General features: G+C 52.9%; 2 protein-coding genes across 3 annotated transcripts in view; one reads left to right on the top strand and one right to left on the bottom strand.

The window, feature by feature from the left end:
* The first annotated feature begins 389 nt into the window (after nucleotides 1–389).
* MTERF4 (mitochondrial transcription termination factor 4) lies at nucleotides 390–11701 on the top strand. Of its 2 annotated transcripts, none has more exons than XM_019803702.2 (4): nucleotides 390–1062; nucleotides 1867–2362; nucleotides 3935–4119; nucleotides 10038–11701. In XM_019803702.2, the coding sequence occupies exons 1-4, from the start codon at nucleotides 1042–1044 to the stop codon at nucleotides 10191–10193; spliced, it is 858 nt and encodes a 285-aa protein (XP_019659261.1). In that variant the 5' UTR covers nucleotides 390–1041; the 3' UTR covers nucleotides 10194–11701. The 2 variants fall into 2 exon arrangements, with proteins under 2 accessions (XP_019659261.1, XP_002923200.2); XM_002923154.4 differs by lacking the exon at nucleotides 10038–11701 and adding an exon at nucleotides 4814–7202 and having other exon boundaries at nucleotides 394–1062.
* A 70-nt stretch (nucleotides 11702–11771) lies between these two features.
* The window catches only part of SNED1 (sushi, nidogen and EGF like domains 1), a gene marked incomplete at its 5' end in the record, with an annotated part of 57775 nt that continues 41807 nt past the window's right edge, over nucleotides 11772–27739 (bottom strand). The window contains 6 exons of the mRNA XM_034642731.1: nucleotides 11772–12306; nucleotides 16436–16523; nucleotides 17130–17246; nucleotides 24854–24967; nucleotides 26502–26584; nucleotides 26664–26808. Of these exons, the coding sequence (XP_034498622.1) occupies nucleotides 12177–12306; nucleotides 16436–16523; nucleotides 17130–17246; nucleotides 24854–24967; nucleotides 26502–26584; nucleotides 26664–26808 (677 nt within the window). The remainder of the gene's footprint in view (nucleotides 12307–16435; nucleotides 16524–17129; nucleotides 17247–24853; nucleotides 24968–26501; nucleotides 26585–26663; nucleotides 26809–27739) is intronic.

Genomic DNA, 27739 nt, shown 5'->3' with positions numbered 1-27739 from the left:
CCCAGCAGAGATGACTGCGTTGGGGGGGGGGGCACGTCCTCCTGCATCAGCATGGTTTTCAGGGGCACATTTTTTAAAGCGTGTAGTAAGAAGTGACGTTTAGTCTTTAGAATTAAAATGAATTTCTTGATATTCTAAGAACCTTTTCAGGAGTGAAAACCCCCAAATGTCTTGCCCCGTAGTACACGATGCCGGTCACACGAGAGAAGCTACAGGACGCTTTTGCAGACAGCCGCGCCGTGGGCTACGAACGCGCGGTGCGAGCTCCCCAGGGCGGACTTCCAAGAACAGCTCATCACCGCCCCCCCCCCGCCCCCGTGGCAGTAGGCGGTCTGGCGCTTCCAGAGCGTTCTCTGCGGGGAGACTGCCGGTGGGAAGTGCTGCGCGAACTTCCCCCTCGTCCAAGCGCGGCTCCGAGACAGCGGTCCGCGGGCCGACGGCGCGGTCGGCTGGGGAGTGAGCCCTGACCCCCAGCCGCGACCTCGCCCGCGGGGCTCGTGACCGGCTCCCGCCGGGGCGGGGGGGGGTCCCACAGGCTTCCTCAGGCTTCGAGTTGAGCATTATTTTGAGGTGCAGACAGTTGAGCGTTTTAAGAAGAAAATTCGAGCGAAAAACGACAAACACAACCACCCTTTTCTTGGACACGGTGCTCGTGCCACGCGAGCGGTTCCGGCGCCGGGCCCGTCGCGGGTACACGCGCGGTGTCAGACTCCGGGGCCCAGGGGCGCGCCGGGGCCGGGAGGGCGCCCCGCTCCCCGCGCTCGTCTCGGGACGAGCCAAGCCGCCGCGGCCGTGCGGCGCGGATGCGTGGGAAGGGGCTGTGCATACGAGGCGCTGGCGGAGAGCCCTGGATGGCGGGACAGCAAGGCGGCCCCGGCCCCGCACCGGGGAAGGGCCGCGGCGGAACGCGCCTCCCGCGCGCTCGCGCTTGCCAAGGGGAGGGCGGAAGTGTGGACCGGCGAGGGCGGAAGCGCCTGCCGGGGGAACGGCGGGACGGCGGACCGCTGAGGGTCCGCTTCCGGCGCCAGAGCTGCTGTAGCCATGGCGGCGTGTGGCCGGCAGGTGAGGTGGCGCCCGGGCCGGGTGTTTCTCCTCGCAGGCGGAGTCCTCCCGGCGGCCGGGCAGAGGGAGCGGCGGGCGCGCCGACGGGGCGGGAGCGGGAGCGGGAGGGTGTGACGCGCTCGGGCGCCCGGCGTGCGCGTCGGACCGGCCCTGCGGAGCCGGGTCCTGCTGGTGGGATGAATTTAGGCTCGGAGTGTGCGGGACTCGCGGGGGGTCCCGGGCTCCCGGGCGGGAACCGGCCCGCACCCCCGCGGTTGGCCTGGAAGTTACTGTCAGTTGTCGTACGTGGGACAGATTCCCCGAGCTCAGGAAAAAGCAGGCTTCTGGGAGCGCGGCTGCCGGGTGTTGTGTCCTGCGTGGTTCTGCGGCCGCGAAGAGACAGGGCACTGGCATCTGCGTGAAGCAACATCAGCACATACGCCCCTCCCGCGGAAGCCTCCCCGCTTCCCTGCACGTTGGGCCCTGACTTTACCGTTTAGGGAGCGACCCCTTTTGTGAGCGGTCGTATGCATACGGATACACTTTGGTTTCTGTCTTCTTGCTCATCTATTTTCAGTTCAATTTGCAGTCCCCCAGGCGCCGCGCCTTAGAGGGTAGAGGCAGAGGACCCGCGCACACCCAGACCCACTTTACGGGCTGGCCTTGGAATCGTTCTCTCCTGCTCAGATCGGAGTTTGCAGGTTGTGAAAAAGCCTGCTGTGGCTTATGTGGGACCAAGGCATGAAATAACCTGGCTCCAGAATCCCGTGGTGTCTATGTTGGAGTGGTGAGGAGCTGATCCCCTTTTGGTGCTGTGTCTCATAGGTCTTCGGCTGGCATCGCCTGGTCCCCCTCACCTGGTCCCACGTTGCTAGGCAGACCCATCATGGAGAACAGAAAAGAACGTCTGCATCTTTGTTGTGTAAACTGACCACAGCCTCCAATGGAGGGGGCCTCGAGAACTTATCCCATGTGGAATCCAGAAAGTATGTGCTGGAACCAGAGTGCAGGACAAGCCTCATTCCGTGCCCCCTTGAGAAGCAGAGGACTGCTGTGGCTCCAGGGTTCATAGAGCGAGAGAAGGTCGTCCGTTCCCTCCTGGACATGGGTTTCAGCGACATCCACATTAACGAATTGCTCTGTCTGTGGCCAAGTATGCACCCTCAACAGTTGCTGGACATCATTTCAGAATTAATACTGTTGGGTTTGAACCCAGAGCCTGTGTATGTGGCCTTGAAGAGAAGTCCTCAGTTGTTGAAATTGCCTGTAACACACGTGAGGAGGCGCTCTGGTTACCTGCGAAAGCTTGGTCTTGGAGAAGGTACAAGAAGGCCCTGATTTTATGTCCAGCGTAGAGGAGTCAGGGCTGGGAGACAAGTAGCCCAGGTGGGGTGGGCTAGGGGAGGCTTCTGGGGAAAGTTCTTGAGAGTAATGTGTGGTTTGGCCTGGAGGTGAGAAGCAGTGACCTCTGCAGACGGCACTGCGGGAAGGAAGGGGGTACTTGTCTGGTTTGCTCACTGTGGGGGCTCTAGTGTTTGGAACAGTGGGTGGTCAGCATGTGGTATGTGCTTGTGTTCAGCAGGTAGAGGTCAGTGTGTGGTGGTAATATTCGCGCACCTGCGCGGTCTTTGACGTTTACCTTAGCTTGAAGTGTTGTCCATACGACATAAAACCAAAGGCTTACTGCAAAGTCCCTTGTAAAGACGTGGGTTCTGGTGGAACCTGCAATCGTCCCAGACTCCTAGGAAACGGGGAAGTGACTGTTCCCCCAGCAGGATTCACACCTCAAGGATCCTAGGATTTCATTGGATCCCTGGGTGGGCCTTCAGGAGAAGGGGGCTGGGAGCCCATGAGGGCCTCAGGGATCCTTATGCACATTGACCACAGGAGGGCCACTATTTTTTTCATTCTTGACTCTTAGTGGTAAGATATCATTGAGGGGGAGATATTGTTGCTTGGGGACCTATTTCAGAGGTTCTCTGTGGGCCTCCTTCTCCAGGAGATAAGGAAGAATATAGCCTTCTGCGTTTCTCTTGACAGATTACCTGTGGCAGTATAATCTAGAAGGCTAAACTTAATACTACATGTGCTATGATTATATGTTGCAAAGCTCAGCAAGGCCTTCTGCTGCAGAGGGAAAGTCTAAACTCCTGAAAGTCACTCCAGACACATTTTAGTGGCTCAGCGGTTAGGAAGATTGTTAATGCCAGTTTAAATATGTGATTTTAAGTTTCCAGGTACTGAATTTTGCTCAGCTATCCACGGGAAGACCATGAGCCCCAGTATCCCTTCGGTAGTCTCAGTTACCCTAATGCATTTGTTAATAGGGCCTCTTTCGCTCAGTATTGCCCTAATGTGGATAAAAGGTATGGTCACCCCACTAACTAGGAGATCAGTGTTTGTGGCTGTGCATCACGAGTATTCTTGTCGTTATTCTTTTAGTAATTATTGTTATGGAACTCCTTTTCATCAGGTTCAGGCTCCCAGATCTTAGGAACGTTGGTTGTGGATGCTTCAATGACTATTGTATTGTGGAAGGAAACATCAAGCCAGAGCTCCCATGTGGGGGAAGCTACTGTCTCATCCTACTGTCTGATCGTTCCAGTAGATCCCCTGGGAAATTCTTTAGATGAAGAGGGCAAGAGGAGGAGGCCTAGAGTATGAGGTTTATGCCATTCAGTTGGGAGGCCGGCAAGAGGCCTCATTTCTATCCCAGGGAGGGGGTCAGTGAGGAGATGTGTCATTCTGGCCCCTCCCACTGCCATGTGCTCCTGGGCAGGCCTCGGAAGCTGAGGCCGCCTTCATTTTTTAAATGCTGGCTTGGGTGTGGCAAGCACCTTGGTTTTCTGGAATGTCCTGAAATTATGTACTTGCCCTTTTTTATGTTCTGTAGGGAAATTAAAGACGGTGCTTCTCTGTTGCCCTGAAATCTTCACCATGCATCAGAGGGATGTTGACAGCATTGTTGGTGTTCTCAAGGAGAAATGTCTTTTCACGGTACAACAGGTGACCAGGATTTTGCACAGATGCCCCTTTGTTCTTCGGGAGGACCCTGGTGAACTGGAATACAAATTCCAGGTGAGATGACTGGTAGGGGACTTGGGAAGTAACAACACATTTTTGTCGTGAGGGTCAGCTCCATGGATGAGAAGCCATAGGCACCCGAAGGGCGAGTGGATGAGGTGAAAGGCTTAGATCCTCTGCACACACCAGCCAGAGAGCATCCAGCTCTGGTCCTTCGTTTCTTTAGAGAAAGCTTGTCCTGCAACTTTTCTGCCATTAACAGTGAATGACCCCGTCCCATTCCTGGGGTCCAAATGGGGCCTCTCCTTGAAATAGCTAATTTAACAAGGGCTAATAATCTTCCTTTCTTTAGAACCTACTCTGCATATTGATTTTGGAAGCATAGTTGTGACAGTTGTCCTAACTTTTGGGCAACAATTATGACAACTTAGGTCAAATTGCTAGATGTTTGCTGAATTTTTTGCCTGTTCTTGCCATACTCACAGTTTTGTTTTTTTTTTTCTGCGAAACAACTGAATTTATCCCTCTTACCCCTTTATTTTCTGCTAAATTTTTCTCAATATGAGTTTGAAAATGTGTTGAAAACTGTCAGCTGTCACACGAGCGCTGGGCATCATAGTGTCCTGGCACTGCTGGTTGGGCGGGTCTTTGTGAGTGCTTTTGGACAGCTCGCTTTGATTACAGACTGGGCAGGACAGGTTGTAGGTTTTGCTGTGCCCAGGACTCCTAACTGTGTCTGTGTCTCCAGTATGCCTATTTTAGGATGGGGGTTAAACACGCGGACGTGGTGCGGACCGACTTCCTACAGTACTCCATAACCAAGATCAAGCAGAGACATGTGTTCCTTGAGCGCCTAGGACGGTACCAAACCCCCGATAAGAAGGGTCAGACACAGGTTCCCAATCCTTTACTTAAGGACATTCTCAGAGTCTCAGAAGCTGAGTTTCTGGCCAGGACAGCCTGTTCTTCTGCTGAGGAGTTTGAAGTTTTTAAGAAGCTCCTTGCTCGGGAGGAGGAAGAGGGGTCTGCGAGCCACATGCCTGACAACAAAAGCTTAAGTCTGGACGAGGAGGAGGACGAGGAGGAGGACGAGGAGGAGGACGAGGAGTGACGGAAGGACTGGCTTGAAGAGCCCACAGATATCAAAGAATATTATGATTTTCTCGAAGCTTTTGAGAGCTTCGCTTGGATCTTCTTAGGTTATTTTTCCTTCTAAAACTGGTCGTCTGATGAAGCATTATTATAAATCACCTGAGAGGGGGTCAGACTAAATAGGAGCTGTGTTAGTTTGCTCCATTGTCAGGTCTCCTTGGGGAGGGCCCTCTTCTCTCCTGCTTGGAAGACAGACTCTGAGCTGTTGAAATCAGGGGACTCAGTACCTCAGCATGAGGTTTTGTTTTCTCTCTGTTGATATGTGATAACTCCATGACAGTGTGGGGGGTGGGGTTCCTTCCTCTGGTTCGAGAGTCATTTTACATTTCCTTGTAATGATAAAGATAAAATTATGAGCAGACAGTGCGGTTTTAGCTCATCACAGCACTTTATTTTATGAAAACAAGTAGCGGGTTTTCCACAAAAACACTCGTGTGTTCAGTCCACAAATACTGCTTCATCACTGTGTTCAGTGGGCAGCGTGGTCGAGGAAGGCGCTTAGTCACGGTTTCGTTTGGCACAGCTCCTTAATGCCAGCCGAGTGCCGGACTCCTTTTCTCTCTCTCTCTGAGCAGCGGGCCCTGGCTCTGACCTTCCAGGGAGGTTTGCTTTCACGCCAGCTCCTGGCCCGCAGACCGTCAGCAGCTCCGCAGTCTCCGGCGGCCAGCGAGCGCTGTCCTGGTGTGCGCCAGAGCAGGAGGGGGTGTGGGCGGTGCCGTCCGGTCACCTCCCCGTCACCCAGCTCATAGCTGGGGCTTCCGGGACCCGAGGAGAAGAGCCTTCGCACAGGGTCTTGGAGCGGGGCGGGTCTAGTGTCATCCAGGGAGCTCCCAGGACACCATGGTGCTGGGAGTCCCCTTGGGGAACTTGGGGGGCCTGAGGGGTGATTTAGAGTCTGTCGGGGGGTGGAATTTGGTGTTCGTCATCTCTGAGGTAGAGGCCCAGCCCCCACGGCCTGGGCTCTGTGAGGGAGGACTGGTGTACCCCAGGACGTCCTGCACATCCCGTCCCTGGGGGGAGCTGGCACATCGTTGATGATACAGAAAACATTTTGGTGATGTGACCAAAATCCAGGTCTTGGCAGCATTTTAGCTACTAGGTAAAACTGCAGAGACCGTGTCAAAATCCTGTCGGGCCGCAGTTCTGATCGGGAGTGATCTTGCACCCAGGGGACACCCAGCAACATCTGAGGACAATTTTGGTTGTGAGGACCGGGGGAGGGTGCCTTTGGGATGCAGCGGCTGGAGGCTGGGCTGCCGTGAACCATCCCGCGGTGCGCAGGCGGCCTCAAACAGAATCGAGCCTGCAGTGTCAGCAGTGCGCTCGGTCCGGCGGAATGCAGCTGTAGCGATTCGTGGCAACGCCGGAGTGGAAGCAGGCTTACATTTCTTATATTTCTTTTATTTAAAAGAAAGTAAAGAGCTGAGTTTTTAAGTTCCTTTCCTGCATGAGCTGGAACACTGCTGGTGGATTCGAGCTGTGTTTACTGTGGGGACTCAGCACTGACGTGTAGATGCTTTTGTTTTCTTCTGGGCTCATGTTCGAGCGGGACGGCAGAGAGAAAGACAAGTAGCTCGTGAGTCCCTGTGCATCGGAGTGAGATGTCGTGGCCATAGGCGGCCAGCTGGAGGAGTCCCGGCTGTGGGGTTTGCTGGCCAAAGAGTGGTGGGGTTAGTGCCGGCCTCCTCAGCCGCCTCTGTGGCAGCCCACGTGCAATGGGAAGGAAAGTTTTGTCTCCACTGGTTTTCTTGGCCATGCGCAAAATTATTGAAAACGAAGGCATTTCATTCTGCCACTCTTTTCACTTAGTCTCCCATGTGGTGGTGTCCCAAGTGACTGGCACTTTCCCTGGAACCTCAGATAGGTTCTTGCGTCCAGTCGGGGGACTAAGGAGAATTATAAATTTGCATGATTAGAATGGCTGATTTAGCAACTTATGATTGCCCCTTTCATTTCGATATAGAAATAAATTTTTATGCACCTGAGACTTTTGATTGCATTGTTATTAATTTTCTTGGGTGGAGTTTGAGTGGACGTTTGAGGAAGACGCCGGAGTTTTACAAAGGAATTGTGTGAAAAAGGCAGTGTCTCATTTAGAATGTTTCCAGGATGAGTTGTAATTCCTTTGCATCAGGAAGTCTTTTTACTAGGTATCTAATTTGTAAAACGTCAGGAGGGGTTAAGCCTAAGACAACACAGCACCAAGCTCAGGACTCAGTAGTCGGTTTCTTACAGAAACAATGTTTCTAACTTAGAACTGGAACACGCTAGTGTTGGCCTCACGGCTGACGGGCTTGAGGTTATTGGCATCGTAGCAGAGAGTTGCATCTACGTCTCCAGTGACAGCACTTGCTCTTGCCACTCACTGGTCATTCTGTAGCTTACATAGGTGCGCAGTGACCGGCCCCGGCGACACCGCAGAAGTCCGCAAAACGTGTGCGCGGACATGGTTTTCTCTGGACTGGCGCGGTGCCGGAGCCCCTGACTGAGGTCAGCTGTCTTCTCCAGGTGGGCCTGGGGCGCCAGGGCGCTCTGGAGTATAGTAGAGACTTCTCGAAATGACAGCTCCTCTGCTCTGAAAATAAATCGGGTAATACACAGACATGCACACAAAATTTTAATAAAAATAAAAAGCCTAAAATATACTCTAACTCTTCAAAAAATGTTTTTATAAAAGATGAAAAGAAGGAGCCCTCTGCGTGGCTGTAGGTCTGACTCAGGACAGAGTCAGTGGCCGATGCTCGGGGGTTGAGTTCCAGTTTGGGTCAGCTACTAAAATGCTCCACTGACACGAGGTGGGGTTGGCAGGGAGAAGGCAGAGCCATTGGGAAGTGTGCTGGGAAGCCCCTGTGGCAAGGCAGTGCCGCGTTCTGTTGGTAAAGAGGGAAATGTGTGAAAAACCATGCTAGCCGACAGCCTAGAACAGTGCTGCTCGAGTCGCGGACTGAAGGGAATCTTAAGCTGGGTCGGGTCTGGCCTGCCCTGGTTGTCCATCTCCGTGTCGTTCAGGCTCTGCATGTGCTGGGGTGCTGCGTCGTGCTTCTGGGAGGCTCGGGGCTCTTTGGTGCTGTGGCGTGACTTGTCGTCTGGGGGGTGGCTTTCTCTGCATAAGGCTGAGGCCTGGGTGACGTGATAGACCAGGGCTTGGCCAAGGATGGCCGTGGGACTTGCCCCCTCGTTTTGTAAATACGATTTTCCTGGAACACAGCCCTACCCTTAAGGTCATGTATCTGTGGCTGCAGTTGTGCCACCAGTGCCAAGCTGAGTAGTTGCCACATAGACGAGTTGGTCCTTTGCTTTCACAAAAGCAAAAATATTTGCTGAGAAAAAGCTGAAGACTAAAAGTGCCTAAACTCCATCTTAGTATTAATGAGTGTTTTCTCTGTCGTAATCTACTGGTCCATGTGATGGGGTGCTAGCCTACCATCTATCAGCACAAAGAATTTGCTGGCGGAGAGCCGGTTGGGGCACCTAGAACTTGGCTTCCCTTTCTGTCTGGCCTCATCACCAACCCTTCTGAGCACTGCCGTTTTCGCTGTGGAAGCTGGAGAGCAGTTCCTCCTCATTTTGATTGTTAGGTCTTGGGGAAAGTAGCCCTCCGACTTTGGAATCTGAGCACTGGTTCCCGGATGTTGCAGGAGCCTTGCTCGCTGGCAGCCTCGCTCATCCAGGGCCCACGAGCACGCTGTGCTTGCTCCTTGGCCACGGCGCAGACGGTCCCTGTAGGAGATAGCACCCAGGGCTACAGCGCGGGCTGTTCCATGCATCGCAGGACTTGGAGGTGATTTGGCTCAGAGGGTCTCCCTGGCGCGGCCTGGAAGGGAGGTGGGCTGGAGCCTGCCCAGCCTGGCCATCTAACTTGTAGAGGCCAGAGGAGGGAAGTCGCAGAGGGGACGGATGCGAGCCAGGACCTGGTCTTTCAGGGTGTCCTTTCAATCCAATTTTAAACCCCGCCTTCCTGGGTTTTAGGAGCTCATGAGGTTCATGGAGTGTAACAAGAATGTCCTGAATCCCTTGAAGAGAAAAGAGAATGGGGCATGAAGAGAACGACACCCATTCCTCTTTAAAATGCAGCTTCAGTATCTTTTAGCAGCCCTTGGTCCCTGCCCCCAGAGGACCCGGTGTTCCTGCCTCTAACGTGGCCATGGACGGGAGGGAGGTGTGCTGAGAGCATGGACTACGTGGCCTAGGGCTGGGGACGTTTGGGGCGCATTGCAGCTGTTAGACTGAAAGCTGCAGGCCGCTCCCCTTCCATTTGATGACGCCCTTCTATCCTTCCTCGGAAGACCTGGGCTGTCCCCTGTTGCTCTGGGTTGAAACGAATTGCAGTGTTCATTTGCTTTTTCTCCATTGTTTCAAGAACGGGTATTCTAAAAGCTAGTATTTGATAATTTTATAGTTGAGGGTTTCTGATTTGTTTTTATAGAAATGGATTGCTGGGTTTTAAAAAAAAGATATGCTGTTTCAGGTGACTTACCGTGATACAAATATTTCCGACCCAATTTATGTCTGTGGGTTCTTAACCCTAGTAGTGAGTTGTTCATGAGCTGCGGGGCATGTTTTGAATTTGTGTGTCTTGGGAGCATGAGGTTGGGGGGGGCAAGTAATGCCTTTGAGGAGACAGGAGATGAACGCAGAGGCTTCGGAGAAGTCTGACCAGGGATGGCTGCCAAGGCCACGCCCCATGGACCCCAGCCTCGGCCTTCCCAGCTTGGCTGGTGCCGACATCCCTCCTGTGGTCTCAGCCCGCACCTGTGAAGCTCTTTTGCTTTGGCTTGTTTGTAAAGGTTCTGGGTAACATTTCTCCTGCATTTCCTCAGCCCCATAAGACAGTGGAGCCTGTTCCTGAAGCTGCTTGTCCCCCGGGGTGCCTCACTGCCCTCTCAACATCAGGAATATGGACTTGGAGGCTCATTCATGGAGTGGAAGGGGTGAGCTGCCCTAGGCCGGCCGAATTCCTCCTTCGTTCCTGGTGACATCATGCCGACGAGAAACTGCGCGCAGTGTGAGACTGAGCACAGCTGTAGAGGGGTCGCCGTGGTGCAAGCCCGTATCTCCCCAACTGTGATGAAGACCTTGACAGTTTATGGGTGGGGGGTAGGGGTGGATGGCGTTGAGTTGCCAGAAGACTTTGGGAAATGCCAGATTAAGCAGGAATAGAGGTAGAAAGTTTCTTTCATTCCAGGATTCTGAATGCTTAGGATTCCTGTGTCCATTGGGAATGCCCCAGTCTTCAGGATTTCCCCAAAGTTATGTGATCAAGTCCCCACACCCCATTTTTTCTTTTGATAGATTGCCATTCTCAGGGTCTGGGAAGCCCTCCCTTGAACCCCTGCACTCCTACATCTGGGCATCCTGGGCCCCTCCCACCATTCTCTCCTCCCCACTCCTCCCCTGCTTTCACCCCTTCCAGAAGCCCTTCTTGGTCTCCCCTCCCTGAGTGCTCACCACTGCCCCCACCCCCAGCTGTTGCTGCTGATGGGAAAGGGGTTTCTTCGTTTGTTTGAGGTGAGTGGGATTCATCCTCACCCCCAGACAGCCTTATTTCCACCTGGAGATGGCTCTGTACCTGATTTATGTCTATTGGGAGGTCTTAGGTATTTTTTTCTCTCCCATTTTAACCCCCTTAGGGAATTCTGAAACTCATGGTCTGGGAGTTTGTAATAAAGAGGGCACGAGGGGTGCCTGGGTGGCACAGCGGTTGGGCGTCTGCCTTCGGCTCAGGGCGTGATCCCGGCGTTATGGGATCGAGCCCCACATCAGGCTCCTCCGCTGTGAGCCTGCTTCTTCCTCTCCCACTCCCCCTGCTTGTGTTCCCTCTCTCGAGAGCTGGCTGTCTCTATCTCTGTCGAATAAATAAATGAAATCTTTAAAAAAAAATGGGGGCACGAGCGAGCTCCCCAAGTAGACAGCAGCTCTCCCAGAGGCCACATGGGGACAGCCCCTCTAGCTTTCCCGCAGCTCTGCCAGCCATGGTGGGGAACGTACCTGTACCCTAAGATTTCTTCAGTGTTGGACTGCTAGTGTGTTTCCTGAAATAGAGAAAGGTGGTTTATGACAAAGAAGGTGTACCTGGAACCCAGGCTGCCTGCTGGTATCCTGTCTTTGGCTCATATATATTCCATTTTGGGGAACACCATCAGTGAGACACTGATGCAGAGATTAGCATTTGAGTCTGTGTGTGCCCCTTTGGCTGGCTGTGAGTCATGAGGAGGGAAAGCAGGGTGCAGAAGACGGAAAGTGGAAGAGACAGGTACAGTGCTTGGTCAGGCAGGTGTTGAACTGCATTCCCTGACAGTAATGCAAGCCTTAGGGGGTGTGGCTACTGATGGGCCTGTGCAGAGGGACTGGGGTGAGGGCTCTGCTGCTGGGAAGGTACCTAACACATTCATGCAGCACATTATGTAATAATTCCTGTGACTCCCTTGAGCCCTTTGGGGAAAGAACTTGGCTGTGAGTGAATAAAAAGTAGAAATTTACTGTATTTACAGTTACATATTTGCATCTATCAACAATGATCCATGCTTCCTAATTCTAGTAACGGAGTGACACCCAGCACCCACCGTGTGATCTCCCCCCAGCACCCACTGTGTGACCCTCCCAGCACCCACCGTGTGATCTCCCCCAGCACCCACCGTGTGACCCTCCCAGCACCCACTGTGTGATCTCCCCCAGCACCCACCATGTGCCCCTCCCAGCACCCACCGTGTGATCTCCCCCAGCACCCACCATGTGACCCTCCCAGCACCCACCGTGTGATCTCCCCCAGCACCCATGTGACCTCCTGGCACCCACCATGCCCAGCTGTACTGATCTGTCATATGTACACGTATGTGTACACAGTTTCCTTCAGATCACTACACATTTGGACAAACGGGACAACCTGGCTCGGCCCACAGGACTGTGGCGCCCCCCAGTGTTCAGTCCCTGGGGCCACCCTTGCCCGGTTACCCTGTGGACTACAGGCAGGACACAGTGTGGGCCTCCTCCCTGAGTCGGCACCTGTTGTTCAGGGTTTTCTTGATGCTTGTGCTTTCACAGCTTTCTTTGAAGCAGACGTCCTGGTGCACTCTGTAGACTCTTTTGTACCTGCGTCACAAGAAAGTTCTGTAAAGCCGGAGACTAGAGCAGAACGGTGCCCAGCTGCTGCAGCTAGGCTACATGCACCCACAGGTCACTGTGTAGCTGGTGAGGGAAAGGCCATTATTTTCTTAATAAAACGTTACCTCATAGGGATGTGTTAAAATGTGCAACAAAAAGTCATATAATTAAAAAAAATTAACTTCACTAAGGTATGCTTTGCATAAGATACATCCATTTTAAGTGTACATTTTGAGGAGCGATATTAAGAGATAAGAAATTTCAAGGACATGTTCTGCCTGAGGCAGTCCACTCGGTACTGAAGACTTGAGGCAGTACAAGCTCACTCTTGGGTCCTACGGGTAGTTCCTGGAGAAGTTAGAGAGCCCTGGAGGTGCAGGTGTTTGATGTGGGCAGTTAGACTTCTAGCCCTGCTTCCCATTGATTAACTAGTCCACTTTGAGCATGTCTCTGGAACTCAGACCTCAGGTTTGTGTGGAATGGGAATTACTCATACCACCTCTCTCACAAATTTGTAGATGGTGATGAATAGGAAAGTGTTTTTGTTCTCAAAGCTCTCAAATGTCAGAGCTGTTGAAAAGAGAGATCCAGGGAGTTTGATGGTCAAAGCTCCAACTCATGCTGTCTGGGAGGGCCCTTGGTTGAGACTTTGCTTTTGGCCATCAGGGAGTAACAGGATCTGGAATTAACCGCTCCCCCCCAGTGTGAACAACCAGACTTAGACGAAATATGAAAAGCAGTCCTTTTCAGATGTTAGAAAGCAGTGCAAGAATGATTCTTGAGAGAAGGGAAACGAATGTGACGAGCTCTGTGATCTCCCTAGAATTTGGTCCAGAAGCATTTTTTGGATTATATTGCAGGGTGGTGGAGGGGGAGGAGGGGTGGAAGCCAAGCAGGGGTCCCACTGAGCTGAGGAGGCAGAGGCAGGTGGAGTCTGTGGGGCACTGGGGAGGAGGGAGCTATGCACAGGAAGAGCTCCTGAGGCCGGGACAGGGGTCCCCTTGAAGAAGAAGCTGTGCACGCATAGGGAAGAACCCCATGAGGCTGGGTAAGGGGAGCTCCTGAGAAGCTGAACAGCTCAGCTACTGCAGTCCATTCATAAAATAGAAACTCCAGAAAGACCATGGCTTAGAAGTGGGGCAAAATTAACCCTGAATAAAGGTTAAACCACCCTAAAAGGGGCTTCCAAAGGATCAGGCTAAAATTTACTGCCTTGTAGAACCAGCTAAACGTTCGGGAAACACACACAAAACTTAGCACTCGGGACCAAAAGGTTTCAATGTCCAGCATCCAACAAAAAACGATAAGATATCCAAAGGCTCACACAAAGCATCAAGAAAATGTGACCCATAAGCAGCAAACGATAATTGAATAGACACCCAGAGGTGAGAGCAAAGGCAGGAACAGCAGACAAGGCCCTTAACACATGCGTTACGAATTTGCTCCCCCATGTTCAGTGCTCTGAAGGAAAATAGAAACAATGAGAAGAGAAATGGAGGATTGAAGAAAGGACTAAATGGGATTTCTAGAAGTGATAAGACCCAGAGTGTGAGGTGAAGGTCTCACTGAATGGGATTAGTGGCAGGTTATGACAGTGGCAAGGACAGACTATGGAACTTGAAGGCACAGCTGTGGAATCAAGGCACAGCGACGTAGAGAGAAGGACGGCGTCAGTCTGACACCTGTGTGACTGGAGTTTCAGGAGAGGAGAGAAACGGACGGGAAAAATACCTGAAGAACTAATGGCTCAAATTTTCCAGATTTGATTGAAGTCAAGACCTCAGAGATAGAAGCTTAACACACTCTTGTGAGCAAAAACACACACAACCATGGCAAAGCACATCACAATTTCCCAAAAACAGTGTAAAGAGGAGACATAAGAGCAGCCACGGGGTTGGGGACCCTCACACTCGTGGGTAAGAGCGAGCACAGCCATGCCAAGTCAGAAGACAGGGAATGGCAGTTCTTGAGTGCCAAGAGAAAAAACACAGTTGTCAGCCAGGAATTCTATATTCAGCAAATATATCCTCCAAAAATGAAGGTGAAATAGAACCCTTTGCAGACAGACCAAAGCAGAGAGGATTCATCACCGGCAGACCTGCACTAGACGAAATATCACAGTGAGTTCTGGAGGCAAAGGCCAGTGGTGCCCAACGGTGTCTCAGGTCTGTAAAGGAGTGCCAGGTGCTGGGAATGGTAGATATGGAAGGAAGAACAAAAGACATTCTACTCAGCAGTTTTACGAAGATATTCGTCTTTGGGGGGCAAACATACCATACCGTGTGGGTCACAGACTGTGCAAGTGGCGCGTCTGGCTACGATAGCCAGGAGCGTGAGGGGAGGTGGAGCCCGCTGCTGCAGGACAGCAGGGACCCTGAGGTCGGAGAGCAGCCTCAAGGAGGTACTGTGGGAGGTTGCAAGTGCATATCGTAAATCCCACAGCAGCCACTAGAAGGTTCAACCAGACAAGTAGAGCCAGTGAACCAACAGTGCTGGCAGATTAGAGGCCTGAGAAAGAATCTCAAAGTAGGCAGGAGAAGAGAAAAAAGAAGTGGTCAGATAGGACACATAGCACACAGCATTATGGTGGCTTTAAAACCCAATCCCGTCAGTCATTACAGTAACGTGTAAGTGGTGTAGACACGCCAGTAAAAACCAGAGATGTCAGGTATGAAGCAAGACCCAGCGAGGTGCCGAATCCAAGAAAGTGATGTTCAGACGCACATGGGTTAAAGTGAAAGTATGGAAAGCTGTTGACAGGTCCAGGGCTCTTGTCGTCAGGTACTTGGTGGTCCTAGTGGGTCACTAGCAGGCACTGGGGTCACTGGCACAGTTGGAAAATGGGGAACACTGCAGCTTAGGGCTGCCATTCCTCAGAACCCAAATTCAGACGGTCTGTACACAGGGACCCTCAGGGCCAGTACAGATCAGGGTACGCTGTGTTTCCTGTTCTGTGTTAAGTCTGTCTTCGCGTCCAAGCTCAAATCAAGCCTCCTGCCTGGCTTTCCTGCATCCCCTCCAGACTGACCTTCAGACACGTTATCAAACAGCTCACTCCTCGGCTCGGCATCCTCAGTAGCTCCCCATTTCCAAAGAACACATGCCAGAGTCCTTCCAAGGGCCTCCAGGGCCCTGCTGGGATCCCCCTGCCCTACCCGACACCGCTCCCCCTCGCTCCCCTCCAGCCCCACTGGCTTCCTTGCCGCTCCTCTGACAAGCAGACATGCTCCTGGTCTGGGGCCTTGGCAGCTGATAATTTGACTTTCTGTTAAGTTCTTCCTTCAGATATCCCTTTCCCCCTCCATGTCTGTTCAGTGTCATGTTTCCGTGAGGCTTCCCCGGACACCCTGTTCAGTGCTGCAGCTGGCCCCTCCCTGTCCCCAGCCCTGGCTCTCCTGGCCCGCCTCTTCATCTCTTCCTTTTCCCCAGCCCTGACCACTTTCTAGAACACCACGTACTTCCTCCTGCTCCTGGTGTACTGCCTCCCCCATCTAGAATGGAAGGATCACGAGGGCAGGGCTTTGGCTGGTTCTGGCCACTGGCATGTGTGTGTCTAGCGGCGTGCCTCGCAGACAGGAGGTGCTTGTAAGTATTTGCTGACTGAATAGATGGTATGCGTGAGCCACAGAGTCAAAGAGTGTTAGCAAGAAAGGACCTGCGAGGTGAGCCAGGCAAGTTCTCCCTCTACAGCCCGTTTTATAGATGGGGAAACTGAGGCATGAATGTCATGACTTAATGGCAGGATGGAGACTCGAGTTCTCCTGTGCTGTTGTTGATCTTTCCAGGGGGCTCTGAGGCAGAGAGGAGAGGAATGTCATTTCCTGGCATCGATGTACCCATGGCCCTGCCATCTAGTGGAGAGGGACTGATGCCACTCGAGGGTGCAGGAAAGGAAGGCCCCAGGGCTTGGGAGCCGGGAGACTGGTGTCCCGTGCACAGGCTCGGTGCCTCAGCTTCCTGATTTGTCACATGGAGGGAGTGGGTGCAAGGCCCCATGTAACCCTGACCCCTAGAGCTCCTCAGGGCTTGTGAGGGTGGGTGAGCTGGACTTTGTGAAGACACTTCCTGAAGTCAGGAACTTCCCACGAATTGTGGTGAAAGCAGGAAAGAAACTTACATGTGGTGACAGGCGCCTCCTTCCCAGACCGGCACGGCCTTTGTCTCTGAGAAGAGCCGAGTGCAGGGCTGGGGCACCTTTTTACAGGCTGCCGGCACAAAGGAAAAGGGGCTTACAGGGGCGCCGTGCTGAGAAAGTGCTCTTCCTGCATCCCGGGAGGGGGCCCTTCCTGCAACTGCGGGGGCTGCTTGAGCCCCGGAAGCCCCCAGGCTGGTTTCCATTAGGGCTGGCGGTAGTCTCTGACAGGCCTTGGGATGGTGCAGCTGGTGTGGGGGCTTCTGTCCCCCCACCTCCCATCTTCAGTCCCACATTCTTCTTAGGGAGGGAGGCCCGTGGCTCTTTTCCCTCTTACCACCATGTGTGGGCCCTAAACCTAGGAGCCCCTGCACCCACCTCTGGCTGTGGGGCACTCCATGTCCCTTGCTTTCTGGGGCCCGGACTCCCCACTCGTCTGGGCAGTACCATTCAGCCTGGCGCTTTGGGGCAATGGGAGGCCCAGTGGCTCACTGCCTCTCAGTATCCCTGCCTGGGCACTTGGAAGTCTGGGGCACCGAGGCTGGGCCCCTGTCCTGGCACCTCAAGGTTTGAGGTCCTTGTGGCAAACCCACCCTGGGCCCAGCACAGCCTACTGTGGTGAGTGTCTTGAGGCATGCACCCTGGTGGTCCCCCCAGGAGGGAGCGGCCCCCGACTTACCGAGCTCACAGCGTCTGCCTTTGAACCCCGGGTTGCAGTCACAGCTGTGGGTGTCCACACCTGGCACACAGGTGCCTCCATTCTGACAGGGGTTTTCTGAACAGTTCCCAGGGGTGTCTGCGAACAGGCCATGAGCAGTTAGTTGCCAGGACCCCAGAAGAAGGCCTGTCAGCGTTGCCATGTGGCTGCCTCCTGCTGTCCCCACACTGCTGGGCCCTAGGGGTGGTCCTGTTTCAGGTGGCCCGAGGGAGCAGAGGCAGGAAGTTTGGCCTCCGTAGGCTTGGCCCTGACCCCATTACCTCCAGGGAGGAGCGATTCTGCGGAGCCCTCAGTGCCGTGCCAGCGTGCGGCAGAAGAGACAACCTGCAACTTTGATTATGAGGGGCTCTGGCCGTCCTCCAGAGAGGCTCCCAGCCCCAGTGCCGCCCGAGGAACCCCTGCTGCTGCCGCCCTGAGTGGGAGAGCCCCACTTGGAGCGCCCTCCTGGTCCCACAGTGCCTGTCCCCACATGCCCAGCACCAGCCCGCCCTCTGCAGGGCTCTGTGCTGGTGCTGCACCCTCACTGCACCGCTGGCCAGCGGAGGCACGGTGCCCAGCGTGCTGCTCTGGAACCGCAGGCCCGGCCTTCTCCCCTCGAGCTCGCCCCACCCCCTTTCTTTCCTTCAGCTTTGTCGACATAGCGGTTTAGTTTCATAACTAAAAAAACTGACAAACACAAAAGAGTGAGATTGGTATACACCCACCATTTCCAGTACCAGAAGGCCCATTCCCTCCACATCTCTTCCCACGCCTCCTTCTCAGAATCTCACGGATGGGTGCTGACCGTCAGATCGCCCACCTCCTCTGTCCCCTTCCTGGGCCCTTGTGGGTTCTCTTTGCTGGCCGGTTCTTACTCCTCACTGTATCTACTTCGCTTTTCCTCCTTTCTCCCCTGACCGTACTCTGGCACTTGCCTTGTCTTTTTGTCTTTCCTGGAAGCTAAAGGTGAGTTGTCGGCTTTTAAGATACTTATTGTGAAAAATTTCAAGCCTGCAGAATGTAGAGCATGAAAAGTCCCATGTGCTGTCACTCAGCTTCAATGAGGATTGACATTTTGCCAATCTCATTTAATCTATTCCCATTTCTCTGTGCCCCTCTTTCTCTTGTTAACGAATTTCAAAGCAGTTCACAGAAACCATTTCACCTGTAAATACAGCAAGTGTCTAATACATACAGACTTAACCAACTTTTATGTGAGCACAGCGCTCTTGTGAAAGCAGCAGCAGCTCCTTAGGACTGTGAGAAATTGCAGTCCTTGTTTGGTTTTCCCTGGTCATCTTAAAAACATCATTTCCAGCTGGTCTGATCTCGTCAGGATTCATAAGGGCACACAGCCATAGTATGATGTGTCTCTCTTTTATTCTGTAACTTTTCATCTTCCCCCCCTCTGCATTTATTAAAGAAACCAGGTCATTTGCCCTGTAGAATCCCCCTCCTGGATTTTACTTAATGCTTTCTTGTGGCGTTAACTCATTTCCCATCTCTACATTTTCCTGTAAACCAATAATCAGAGATGGGGCTTGATAGGATTCAGGTTCCCCTGGTCTTTGCAGGACTGCTTCACCCTTCAGCCCCCCCAGGAGGTGTGACAGGTTTCCAGTTTCAGTTTGAGTGATGTGAGGACTGATCGTGGGTTTGGTATTGGCAGCCTGATTAATCCAGGAGAAAATTCTGATAGGCTCTGCACCTGATGGCTTGAGCGGCCGTGGAGATCTTGAGTCTAGGTCACAGATCCATCATCTCACTAGGGCCGCATCTAACCCAGCCTGTCACTCTTCTCTCTAGCCAGAAAGTCTCCTATGAAGACCTGTTTTCCCTTGCCCACCAACCGGTCATGGCAGTAGCAGTGATGAATTTTGGTCCATCCAGGCCGGGCCAGATAGATGTTTCATTCCTGTCCTTTATTTGTACTCTTGCACAGTAAGCATTGGTCCCCGGCCAGCGCCAGGGACCAGCACATGGTCCTTTCTTTCAGCATCCTCATGAACTCGTAGATTCTTATGTATTTGATGGGGGTCGGTCTGCTGCTGCCATTAGTCTTTTTGACGCCCCAGTTACCCATCCTCAGCCTGCAGGAGCCTTCCAGGTTGACTCCCGTGCCCTTCAGACAGTCCCAGTTGTTTTTGAAAAGCTTGCTGGCTCTACAAGTACGTCCTGGGCACATTTTGCCCATATTCTGCTTCAGGATTGGAATCAGCCACTTCTCAAAGACCTCTGGCTCCTTTTATTGGGCATCTAGAGCCCACAATCTGGGCGGCCAACGTGCACACTGCTCCTGGGGTGTCAGTGCTTGAGGCCTTTTCAGTAGACAGAACTAGGAACTTAGATTTAAAAATAAAAATAAATTATGAGTTTATATCAGTAGTTAAGGGAAACGCAGGGCTTTCTTGATTTTTAAAAAATTTTTAATTTTTAAAAAAGATTTTATTTATTTGAGAGAGAGAAAATGAGCGGCGGAGGGCAGGGAGGGAAGGGACAAGCAGACTCCCTGCTCAGCGGGGAGCCCGACGTGCGGCCTGACCCCAGGATCCTGAGATCATGACCTGAGCCGAAGTCAGATGCTCAACTTAGTCACCCAGGTGCCCCTTAACTTCCCTTGACTTTGTATTGTATCTCTTTACACTGAAAATCTTGGTGACATTGATAAAATTATTTTCATTGTCCCACAATGTACACGTAACAGTTCTAAAGAAATACCACCAGTATTACTACTAGCATTGAGAGCCTCGAGTGCCACTTTAAATTTCTTGCAGTTCTTCTTGTCGTAAGAATTCTTCTCATTAGAATGTATCCCTCTAGGAATGAATAGTTGGAAGGCTGTTTTTAAAGTCACTTGAAGTACCCTTGTCCTGTGTGGTTACGCCGTCAACATGGTAAATGGGTCTATTTCAGTTTGTTTCCAGTTTTTAGGTGTTGCTCTTTATGTGTGTCATGAAATTTTTCCTTGGTTCTAAAATCTAGACTATAGGGACACAGAGAAGTCTAGTACCCACCTCCATACTCTTACTTCCTTGTTCTTGCCTTCCTCATATAACCATTTGTATTAGTTTTATTTCTTTTTAAATGTAAGAAAATAGGTATATTCATATTTCCCTTCCCCACTTTCCTACACAAAGGGGATACCCTAAACACTGTTCTGCACATTACATTTTAAAAACCACTTTATTGAGATATAACTTATATACCATATAATTCACCCATTTTAAATTTTTAGCATATTCAAAGATGTGTGCACCCATCACAGTAGTCACGTTTGGAATGTTTTTATTATTTTGGAAAGAAACCCCATACCCTTTAGCTGTCCCCCCCCATAACTGCACCCCTACGCTCCAGTCCCAAGCAACCACTGACGGACTTTCTGTCACTGTAGATTTCTCTATTCTGGACTTCCGTGAGAATGGAATCGTATGGAGTCCTCACTTCTTTTACTTAGTATGATGTTTTCAAGGTTCATCTTATCTTGTAGCGTGTGTCGGTACTTCACGTGCTTGGATAACGCTCCCTTGCGTGGCAAGACCATGTTTTGTTTGTCCGTTCCTCAGCTGGTGGACGTTTTGGTTGTTTCCATCTTTTGGCAGTCGTGCATCATGCTATTATGAGCATTCGTGTACAAGTGCCCGTGTGGGCATCTGTTTTCGTTTCTCTTGGGTGTATACCTAGAAGTGGGATTTTCTGGGTCATAGGATAACTCTGTGTTTAATTCTTTGAGGAACTACCAGACTGTTTCTTACCCCAAAGCCGCTTTACCGCTCTGCATCCCCGCCAGCTTCTAGACATCCTCCCCGCGCCCGTTGTGTCTCTTCATTCCAGCCGTCCTGGTGGCTGTGACGTGATATCTCACTGACGTGATTAGCATTTCCCTGATGGCTGATGGTGTCGAACATCTTTTTCATGGGCTTGTTGGCCATTTCCTTGGAGAAATAAGTGTTCAGATCCTTTGCCTATTTCTTAATTGGGTTTTTTTCCTTTTATTCAGTCATGGGAGTTCCTTATATATTTTAGATACAAATGCCTTTATGTATGTGATTTGTAGATATTTTATCTCATTCTCTGGGTTGCCTTCTCACTCCTTGATGGCGTCCTTTGAAGCACAAAAAGCTTTACATTTTGAGGAAGTCCCGTTTGTCTTTTTTTCTCTTTTGTTGCTCATCCTTTGGTGTCATAGCACATCTTTTGCCAAATCCAAGGTCGTGAAGATTTATGCCTGTCTTTTTCTAAGAGTTTTATAGTTTTAGTTCTTAGGTTTAGATATTTGATCTGTTTTGAGTTAATTTTGTGAATGGTGTGAGGAAGGGGTCTGACTTCATTCTTTTGCATGTGGATATCCCGTGTTCCCAGCACCATTGGTTGAAGACTGTTCCTTCCTCCATTGAATGGTCTTACCCCTTGTTGAAATCAGTTGACCACAAATGTATGGGTTTATTTTTTGACTCTCAATTCTATTCCATTCATCGTAAGTCTGTCTTTGTGCCGGCATCTCACTGACCTGATTACCATTGCTTTGTAGTAAGTTTTGACAATGGGGTGTCAAATAGGATATGAAATTTAGACACATAAACAATTGTCCAGAGATATTTTATGACAACCTTACAGAACATGGCAGTGTGTAGGGGTCTTTAGAACCTGTGATCCTGTGCCAGCAGTCCCCACCCTTTGTAACTGGGATGCCAGGCTGCAGAGCCTGACTGATAATTTGTTCCATTCTTGGGCAGCTGAGGCCTGAAGCCTGCAGTTCCTGTAGCCTTGGGGTTTTTACCAGGGCACTGCCCACTGTAGCCTCACCCTGTAAAGTCAGCCCCCCTGAATCCTGAGTTTATTGTGACAGACATGCCCACTATAGTAAAAGAAAAAAGAGAGAGATGGCTGTTTTGAATAGGGTGGGGGACAGGGATATGGCTGCAGTCTGGGTGGTGGCAGTGGGTGGCTCCTACGTGACAGTAAGTTACAGAGTAAAGAAGTTTAAGTTCTGCCCTTGCCTGCTATCGCCCACGGATGGACACTGCCTGCCTCTCTCTGGTGTCCAGGGGATAAAACCAGGAGAGTTCCAAAGCCCTCCTGGGGTAAGAATTTGGGGAAAACAGGAAGAATTTGACTAGCTTTAGTGTCCACTCCAGATCCCCATGGTGGCAGGTTACAATCTTGGGGACCCTCCTCCTCTCCATGAGCTTCCCCCAGGAGCTCAAATGTGCGGCCCTAACCTGGAGAGTTGCTTGGTGAGGAAACGCCAGTCAAGAGTGTTAATTGTGCTATTGGGGTGTCTAGGGCTCTCTGGAGATCCTCCTTTCCATGAGAGCTTTCAGAGAAAATGATCAGATATTCTACATGGAAACGAGAGCAAGACTGACACCAATGGACAGCAACACTGGACAGAAGATGACAGGGAAGTCTTTGAAGAACTGAACTCTGAACCTCGAATTTTATACCTACTCCAATTGCCCTTCAAATGTGAGAGCTACTAAGAGTATTTTCAGGCATATAGGGCCTCAGACATTTGGCCAGGCGAAGTACCAACAAGTACTTTGATGGGACTCGACAAGCTGGATTTTAAACTTTTACAGAAATGTGAAGGACCAAGAGCAGGGGACACTGAGGTCGAAGTGAGCAGGTGGGCACTGCAGGACAGCAAGCCTCACCAAAGATAATGTTGTTGAAACCCCTGGTGTTGGCTCCAAGAAGTCCAAACAGTGGAACAGAGCCGTGGACCCAGAGCCTTTGGTCAATACCAGTGAAAAGATTCTTGACTATATCAGCATCCAGGAGACGAAAATCCAGATCCCAAGGGGCGTACTTCACATGCATGTTGCTGGCAGGATCTGGAAACCCAGCAAGATCAGGCCTGGAGAGACTGGATTAACCACATCTCTTGATCACAATTGGAGGGACTGTAAACTGATGTCCCTACTTAGAAAACAACTTGGTGTTCTCTTGTGATTTGGGCTTTCACGCATCCCAAGCCCTAGCATTTGTATTCTCGCACATGTGCCAGAAGACGTCTGTAAGAGCGAGCGGCCCTGCTGATAACAGCCAAACGCAGCCCAGGGGCCCTCTGAGCTGAGCGGACGAGGCCATGGTGAAGTCACTGGCAGACCAGACTCTCAGTAGTGAGAGAACAAGCTGCGGCCGCACACAGCAGCACTGACCAGCCTCACTGCGGACGTGGGGTGAAAACACAAGTCGGGGAGGCTGGGCACAGCCAGACACTCACCTTCTAACGAGATGCCTACAGCTGTTCAGGCACACGTGGATATGTAGGGAGAGCCCTCTTCCCCTCCGCCCCCCTGCCGCAGAGCAAAGGGACTATAAACACGAAATCCAGGCTCGAGGTTAATGGGGGTAGAACAGCAAGATACGAGTTCCTGTTCATGTTCTAGTTCATGGGTCGGGTTCCACATCCAAAGGGCATCATCTTAGCAAGAGCTAACTTACTAAATTAGACGAAAGGGGCTGTCACGGACCCATACTAGATGTAACAGGAATGAAAAACCACGATTCACTGGGTGCGCCTGGGGTCCATTAATTATTTTTTCCCCTATTTATCACCTAAAATCCCTTCTGCCCCTCCCCCAGCCAGCCTGCATCTCTCGCGTTATCAAAAACTATAGACTGCAGGGACATCTGGGACCAGTCTGGTGCCACCTTGAATCGGTCCTTCAGAAGGGACCCAGGAGAGGTCATTCACATCCTGCTAGTTCCTGAGTTTTATGAAATTCAGCGTCTGACATTGGGAAGGCTAACGTAACACGAACCGTCGGATGAAACGTGTGCCTCTGTCACTGACAGAGCAACGGTAGCATGCGTGTCTTTCTCTAAACCCCACCTTAACTGACAGAATCACTCACTGGCTGCACCTGACTCGCACACCAGCCCTCTTGCCGCTCACCGGGGCTGACTCCAACTCCACGCCTCCCATTGTGAGGGGCCTGCGGAACCGTGGCTTTAGTGGAGCCACTACTGGCCGCCACAGCCTCTGGCGTAGGTGGTCTAGATGTGTGCAGCTGTCCTCGGGTAGCCCGGGGCAGGTCTACAGGAGAGATGCTCCTTCAGAGGGGGCCTCCTGGGCACTTCACTTACCCTTAGTGAGCACCCTGCCTTCCTTGGGGTCTGGTTGACGTGCGAGCACAGTCTGAACCACTGGGTCCTAGAAGAACTGTCCCTAGAGGGACAGAGCCCCAAGGGTTAGAGAGAGGAGGGGAGGTAGAGCCAGAGTCTGACTTGGTGTAAGGAACACGTGCCCAAAGGGGAAATGCCCTGTAAGAATGTCCTGCAGGGGTGGGGGTCACCAGACAGGCCCCATGCATGCCCTGTGTGGTCAGCAAGGCCCTGCTGGCCTGCCCGGCGACCCTCTGTCTGGAGCATGCTCAGCGGCTGCCCCTCCGTGACCGCCGCCCCCTGCTGAGCATGCTCCTCTGTGGAGAGGTGAGGGGGGAGCGAGGGGCCATCTCTGCAACGAGAGCCTCTCCCTCCGGGGCAGACCCGGGTAGTTTCGGTGGGTCTGCTCTGCAGGCTTGCTCCTTGTCTGTAAAAGCGTGGTGTGGTTCCCCCCACCCTTTCTAGGATGGCGTGCTTGGCTGCCCCTTGCACAGCTCTAAGTCTCACACTTCTTCACTCTGGGTGCCCCCCCTCACCTACAGCCCTTAAGGCCCCCTAGGGTGGTCAGCTCTGAAAGTCCACACCTGCTGACTTACTTTCCATGTCCTTGTCACTGCCGTGTTCAGGAAGCTGGAGGGCCAGGCTGACCTGCTCAGGCACCTGCTTGGGGGCCTCCTCCGTGTTCCCAAGCTGTGCTGGAGCCGTGGGTTCTAGGAGAAATCAGAATGTCCCAGCTTGCTGACCCCCCAGCCTGCTGCCTCATCCCCAGGGTTGTTCTTGGGCCGCCTTCTTGAGCTGCTTCTCTCCCTCAGGGGGTAGGGATTGCCGTGGTCGGGGCTCGGTGTGGCCCATTCATCTGGCCATCCCCACCACTGGGGCACAGAGCTGCCTCCAGTAGGACAGCTTTTCTGTGGATGGGGGCCATCCCTCATCCTCCTATTGAACCTCAGAGCTTTGGTGAAGGTCACCAGTGGCCCGAGGCTGGGCCGAATGTCCTATCCTTCCAGGTGGCTAATGCTGTGCTGTCCCTCTTATGGTCAGATTCCACTCTCCTCTCCCTCTACCCCTGCTTCTTGGGGACAGTGGTGCCTCCTCCCCCGCATCTACCCTCAGGCAGACCTTGCACTTGGCCAGCTCTATATGCAAGTCAGCTTCTCTGTGGGGTCCCTGCCTATGCACTTGGGCTTTTTACGACTGCCTCTATGGCTTTAGGAGGGTGTCGGGGTCACAACCCCACCTGCCCAGCTTCTCAGACACCTCTTCCTGGTCATCATGTCCAGTGAGCCCTTCTGCTCCTCTACTGGTCACTGGGGCTGCGACGCCCCCACCTGCTCATCACTGTCCCTTTTCTTCCCTGGCCTGGGAATGTTTGTGCTGATTGAAAATTCTCACTAAACTGGTAATTAGGTTCTGTGCCAGGGAATTCCATGAGAACAGGACCTAGTTTACAGGTGAGGACTAGGCCTGGGCTGCCCTGGCTAGGGTCCTGAGGCCCTTCAGGGTAGGGTCAGCCAGTGGGCATGTAGCTTCTGGCTTGCTGTGCCACAGTCTTGGGGAAGACCTTCTGCAGTCAGATTTCTGGCCCACTCCCTCCTGCTAAACCACGTGGGAAGGGGCCAGGCCATCTCGACCCATCGCTCATGCCCTGTGCTGCTGGGGCCAGGCAGAGCGGCCCGCTGGTCTGCCACAGGTGTTCCCGCTAGTCCAGGCCGAGCAGGATCTGAACCTGGGACACGGTCTGTTACTGGGATGGAGAGGTGCAGTCCGCAGACTGTGGTGTGTATGCCAATCACTTGGCTTCTTACTGAAGACAGATTCCAGTTGCACAGCTCTGGCTGGGATCCTGCCCGTCGAGAAGCCGCTGGGCCAGGCTGGTGCTGCTGGTCCAAGGACCTCGCTTTGAGCGGCAAGGAGTTAGGTGGTGCCGTGTTCTCCTGCTTCCTGCTCACTAAGCTACACAGGGACTCCTGGCTTGGCAAGCCCAGCTTCTGCACCGCAGACCACCTTCTGACCCTGAGCCCTGCCAGCAGCCTGTACTTCAACCCATTCTGCTGTATCGGGAAGGCCTCTGTGAGCCCATGCAGGTGTAAGGGCCTGCATTGTGCTGTGTCCCTGCTGGAAGCGGTATTGGGCACTGGGGGTGGTCTTTAAGCCCAGGTGTTAGGGGCTTCGTCCCTCATCGTGCTGGGGACATGGGCGGGAGGAGGTGGCAGTGAGGCCCCTGGGGCTTGCTGAGGCACTCACGTGATCTCATGGTGACCGATTTGCCAGGTGAGCCCCCAAACTTCGCACTCACTCGCCCTCTGCCATCCACCAGCTCTGAGAACCTGCCAAGGGAGTCACCACGGGTCACTGCGGAGCTTGTGCCTGGGGCCGCGCGCTGTGGGGGGGTGGCCGAGGCTGCACCTGGGGGCCAGGGTCTGGGCTTCAGGTAAGTCGCGGTCACTGAGCAGGCGCAGCTCTGGCAAGCGTGCGGGCGGGGGTCTGTTTCTGAGCACCCGGGGATGCAGTCCTTCCCTGTGCCAGCGTCTTTCGGTGCCATCCCTGGAGGCTGCAGGTGGATGGGAGGAGTGGGTGGCTGCATGAGGCTGGTCCCTCCAGGCCCCTCGGAGGGGAGCACTGGAGACATGTGCGTGGCCCCGAGGCCTCATGGCGGCTTTGTGGGGCCTCATAGTGGGTTTGTGGCTTTCTAGGAAGCCCCAGGCCCTGCTCTCTGCCCACCCTGGCCCAGGATCTCCATCAGCAGGGCGTGGTCAGCCACTTGGACCTGACAGGACATCTGAGAGAGGCCCCCAGCCCCACCTGCCTGGAGAGTGAGGGCGAGGCTTCTCTGTGGGTCCTCGTCCCCTCACTGTGCCCCCAGACCTCCCTCAGGCAGGTGTGCCTGCAGCCGTGCAGGGTCTGAACCTCCTGCGAGGTGCTGTGTGTCTACTCTCTGGGACTCCGTTCTGCCCTAGCTACTGTCCGCCTCCCTGCTCCCTCTTCTCACCCTGTTGCCCTCCCCGCAGCATCCGTCCGGATGCACCATCTTCCCACAGCACCTTGCTGGGCTACAACATGGCAGCAGGGTCGTGCAGGACCTGGTGGGACCCTGCGGGCCTCCTGTGCACTGAGGAGCAAATCACATCCTTCGTGTGGCCTGAGGCTCTGCGCTCCTCAGCTGTTTCCTCCCTCCATCTGTCCATTTGGGTCTCCTTCCTGCCTCTCCCAGGCCACCGCCCCCCCCCCGGTGGCCAGTCTGGCCCTCTCTCCCATCCTTCTGTCCAGAGGCTCCTCATGGGTCAGGCCTGGCTACAAGGCCACTCCCCGGGGACAAGGTGAGGAGTGATATGCTTATGTTTACCAATTCCTGGTGCACTGACCCTGCACTGACTGTCCATGAAACCTTTCTTCCCCACCGATCTTCACACTCCCAAATTCTCCCGTGTCAACACAGTCCTGCTTTGCGGTTGTCTGGAGTCCCTGGGACAGTATCGCCCGTG

The sequence above is a fragment of the Ailuropoda melanoleuca genome, chromosome 2, assembly GCF_002007445.2.
Source record: "Ailuropoda melanoleuca isolate Jingjing chromosome 2, ASM200744v2, whole genome shotgun sequence".
Taxonomy (NCBI): domain Eukaryota; kingdom Metazoa; phylum Chordata; class Mammalia; order Carnivora; family Ursidae; genus Ailuropoda; species Ailuropoda melanoleuca.
The sequence above is the reverse complement of the archived record's forward strand: the minus strand, read 5'-3'. Positions and strand labels throughout refer to the sequence as shown.

What these genes read in the sequence shown, in the direction of transcription:
- MTERF4 (XM_002923154.4), top strand. Translation starts at nt 1,042, where the DNA reads ATGGCGGCGTGTGGCCGGCAG. An exon ending in TGGCGGCGTGTGGCCGGCAG is followed by an intron (nt 1,063 to 1,866) that starts GTGAGGTGGCGC and finishes TGTGTCTCATAG; the next exon opens with GTCTTCGGCTGGCATCGCCT. An exon ending in AAAGCTTGGTCTTGGAGAAG is followed by an intron (nt 2,363 to 3,934) that starts GTACAAGAAGGC and finishes TATGTTCTGTAG; the next exon opens with GGAAATTAAAGACGGTGCTT.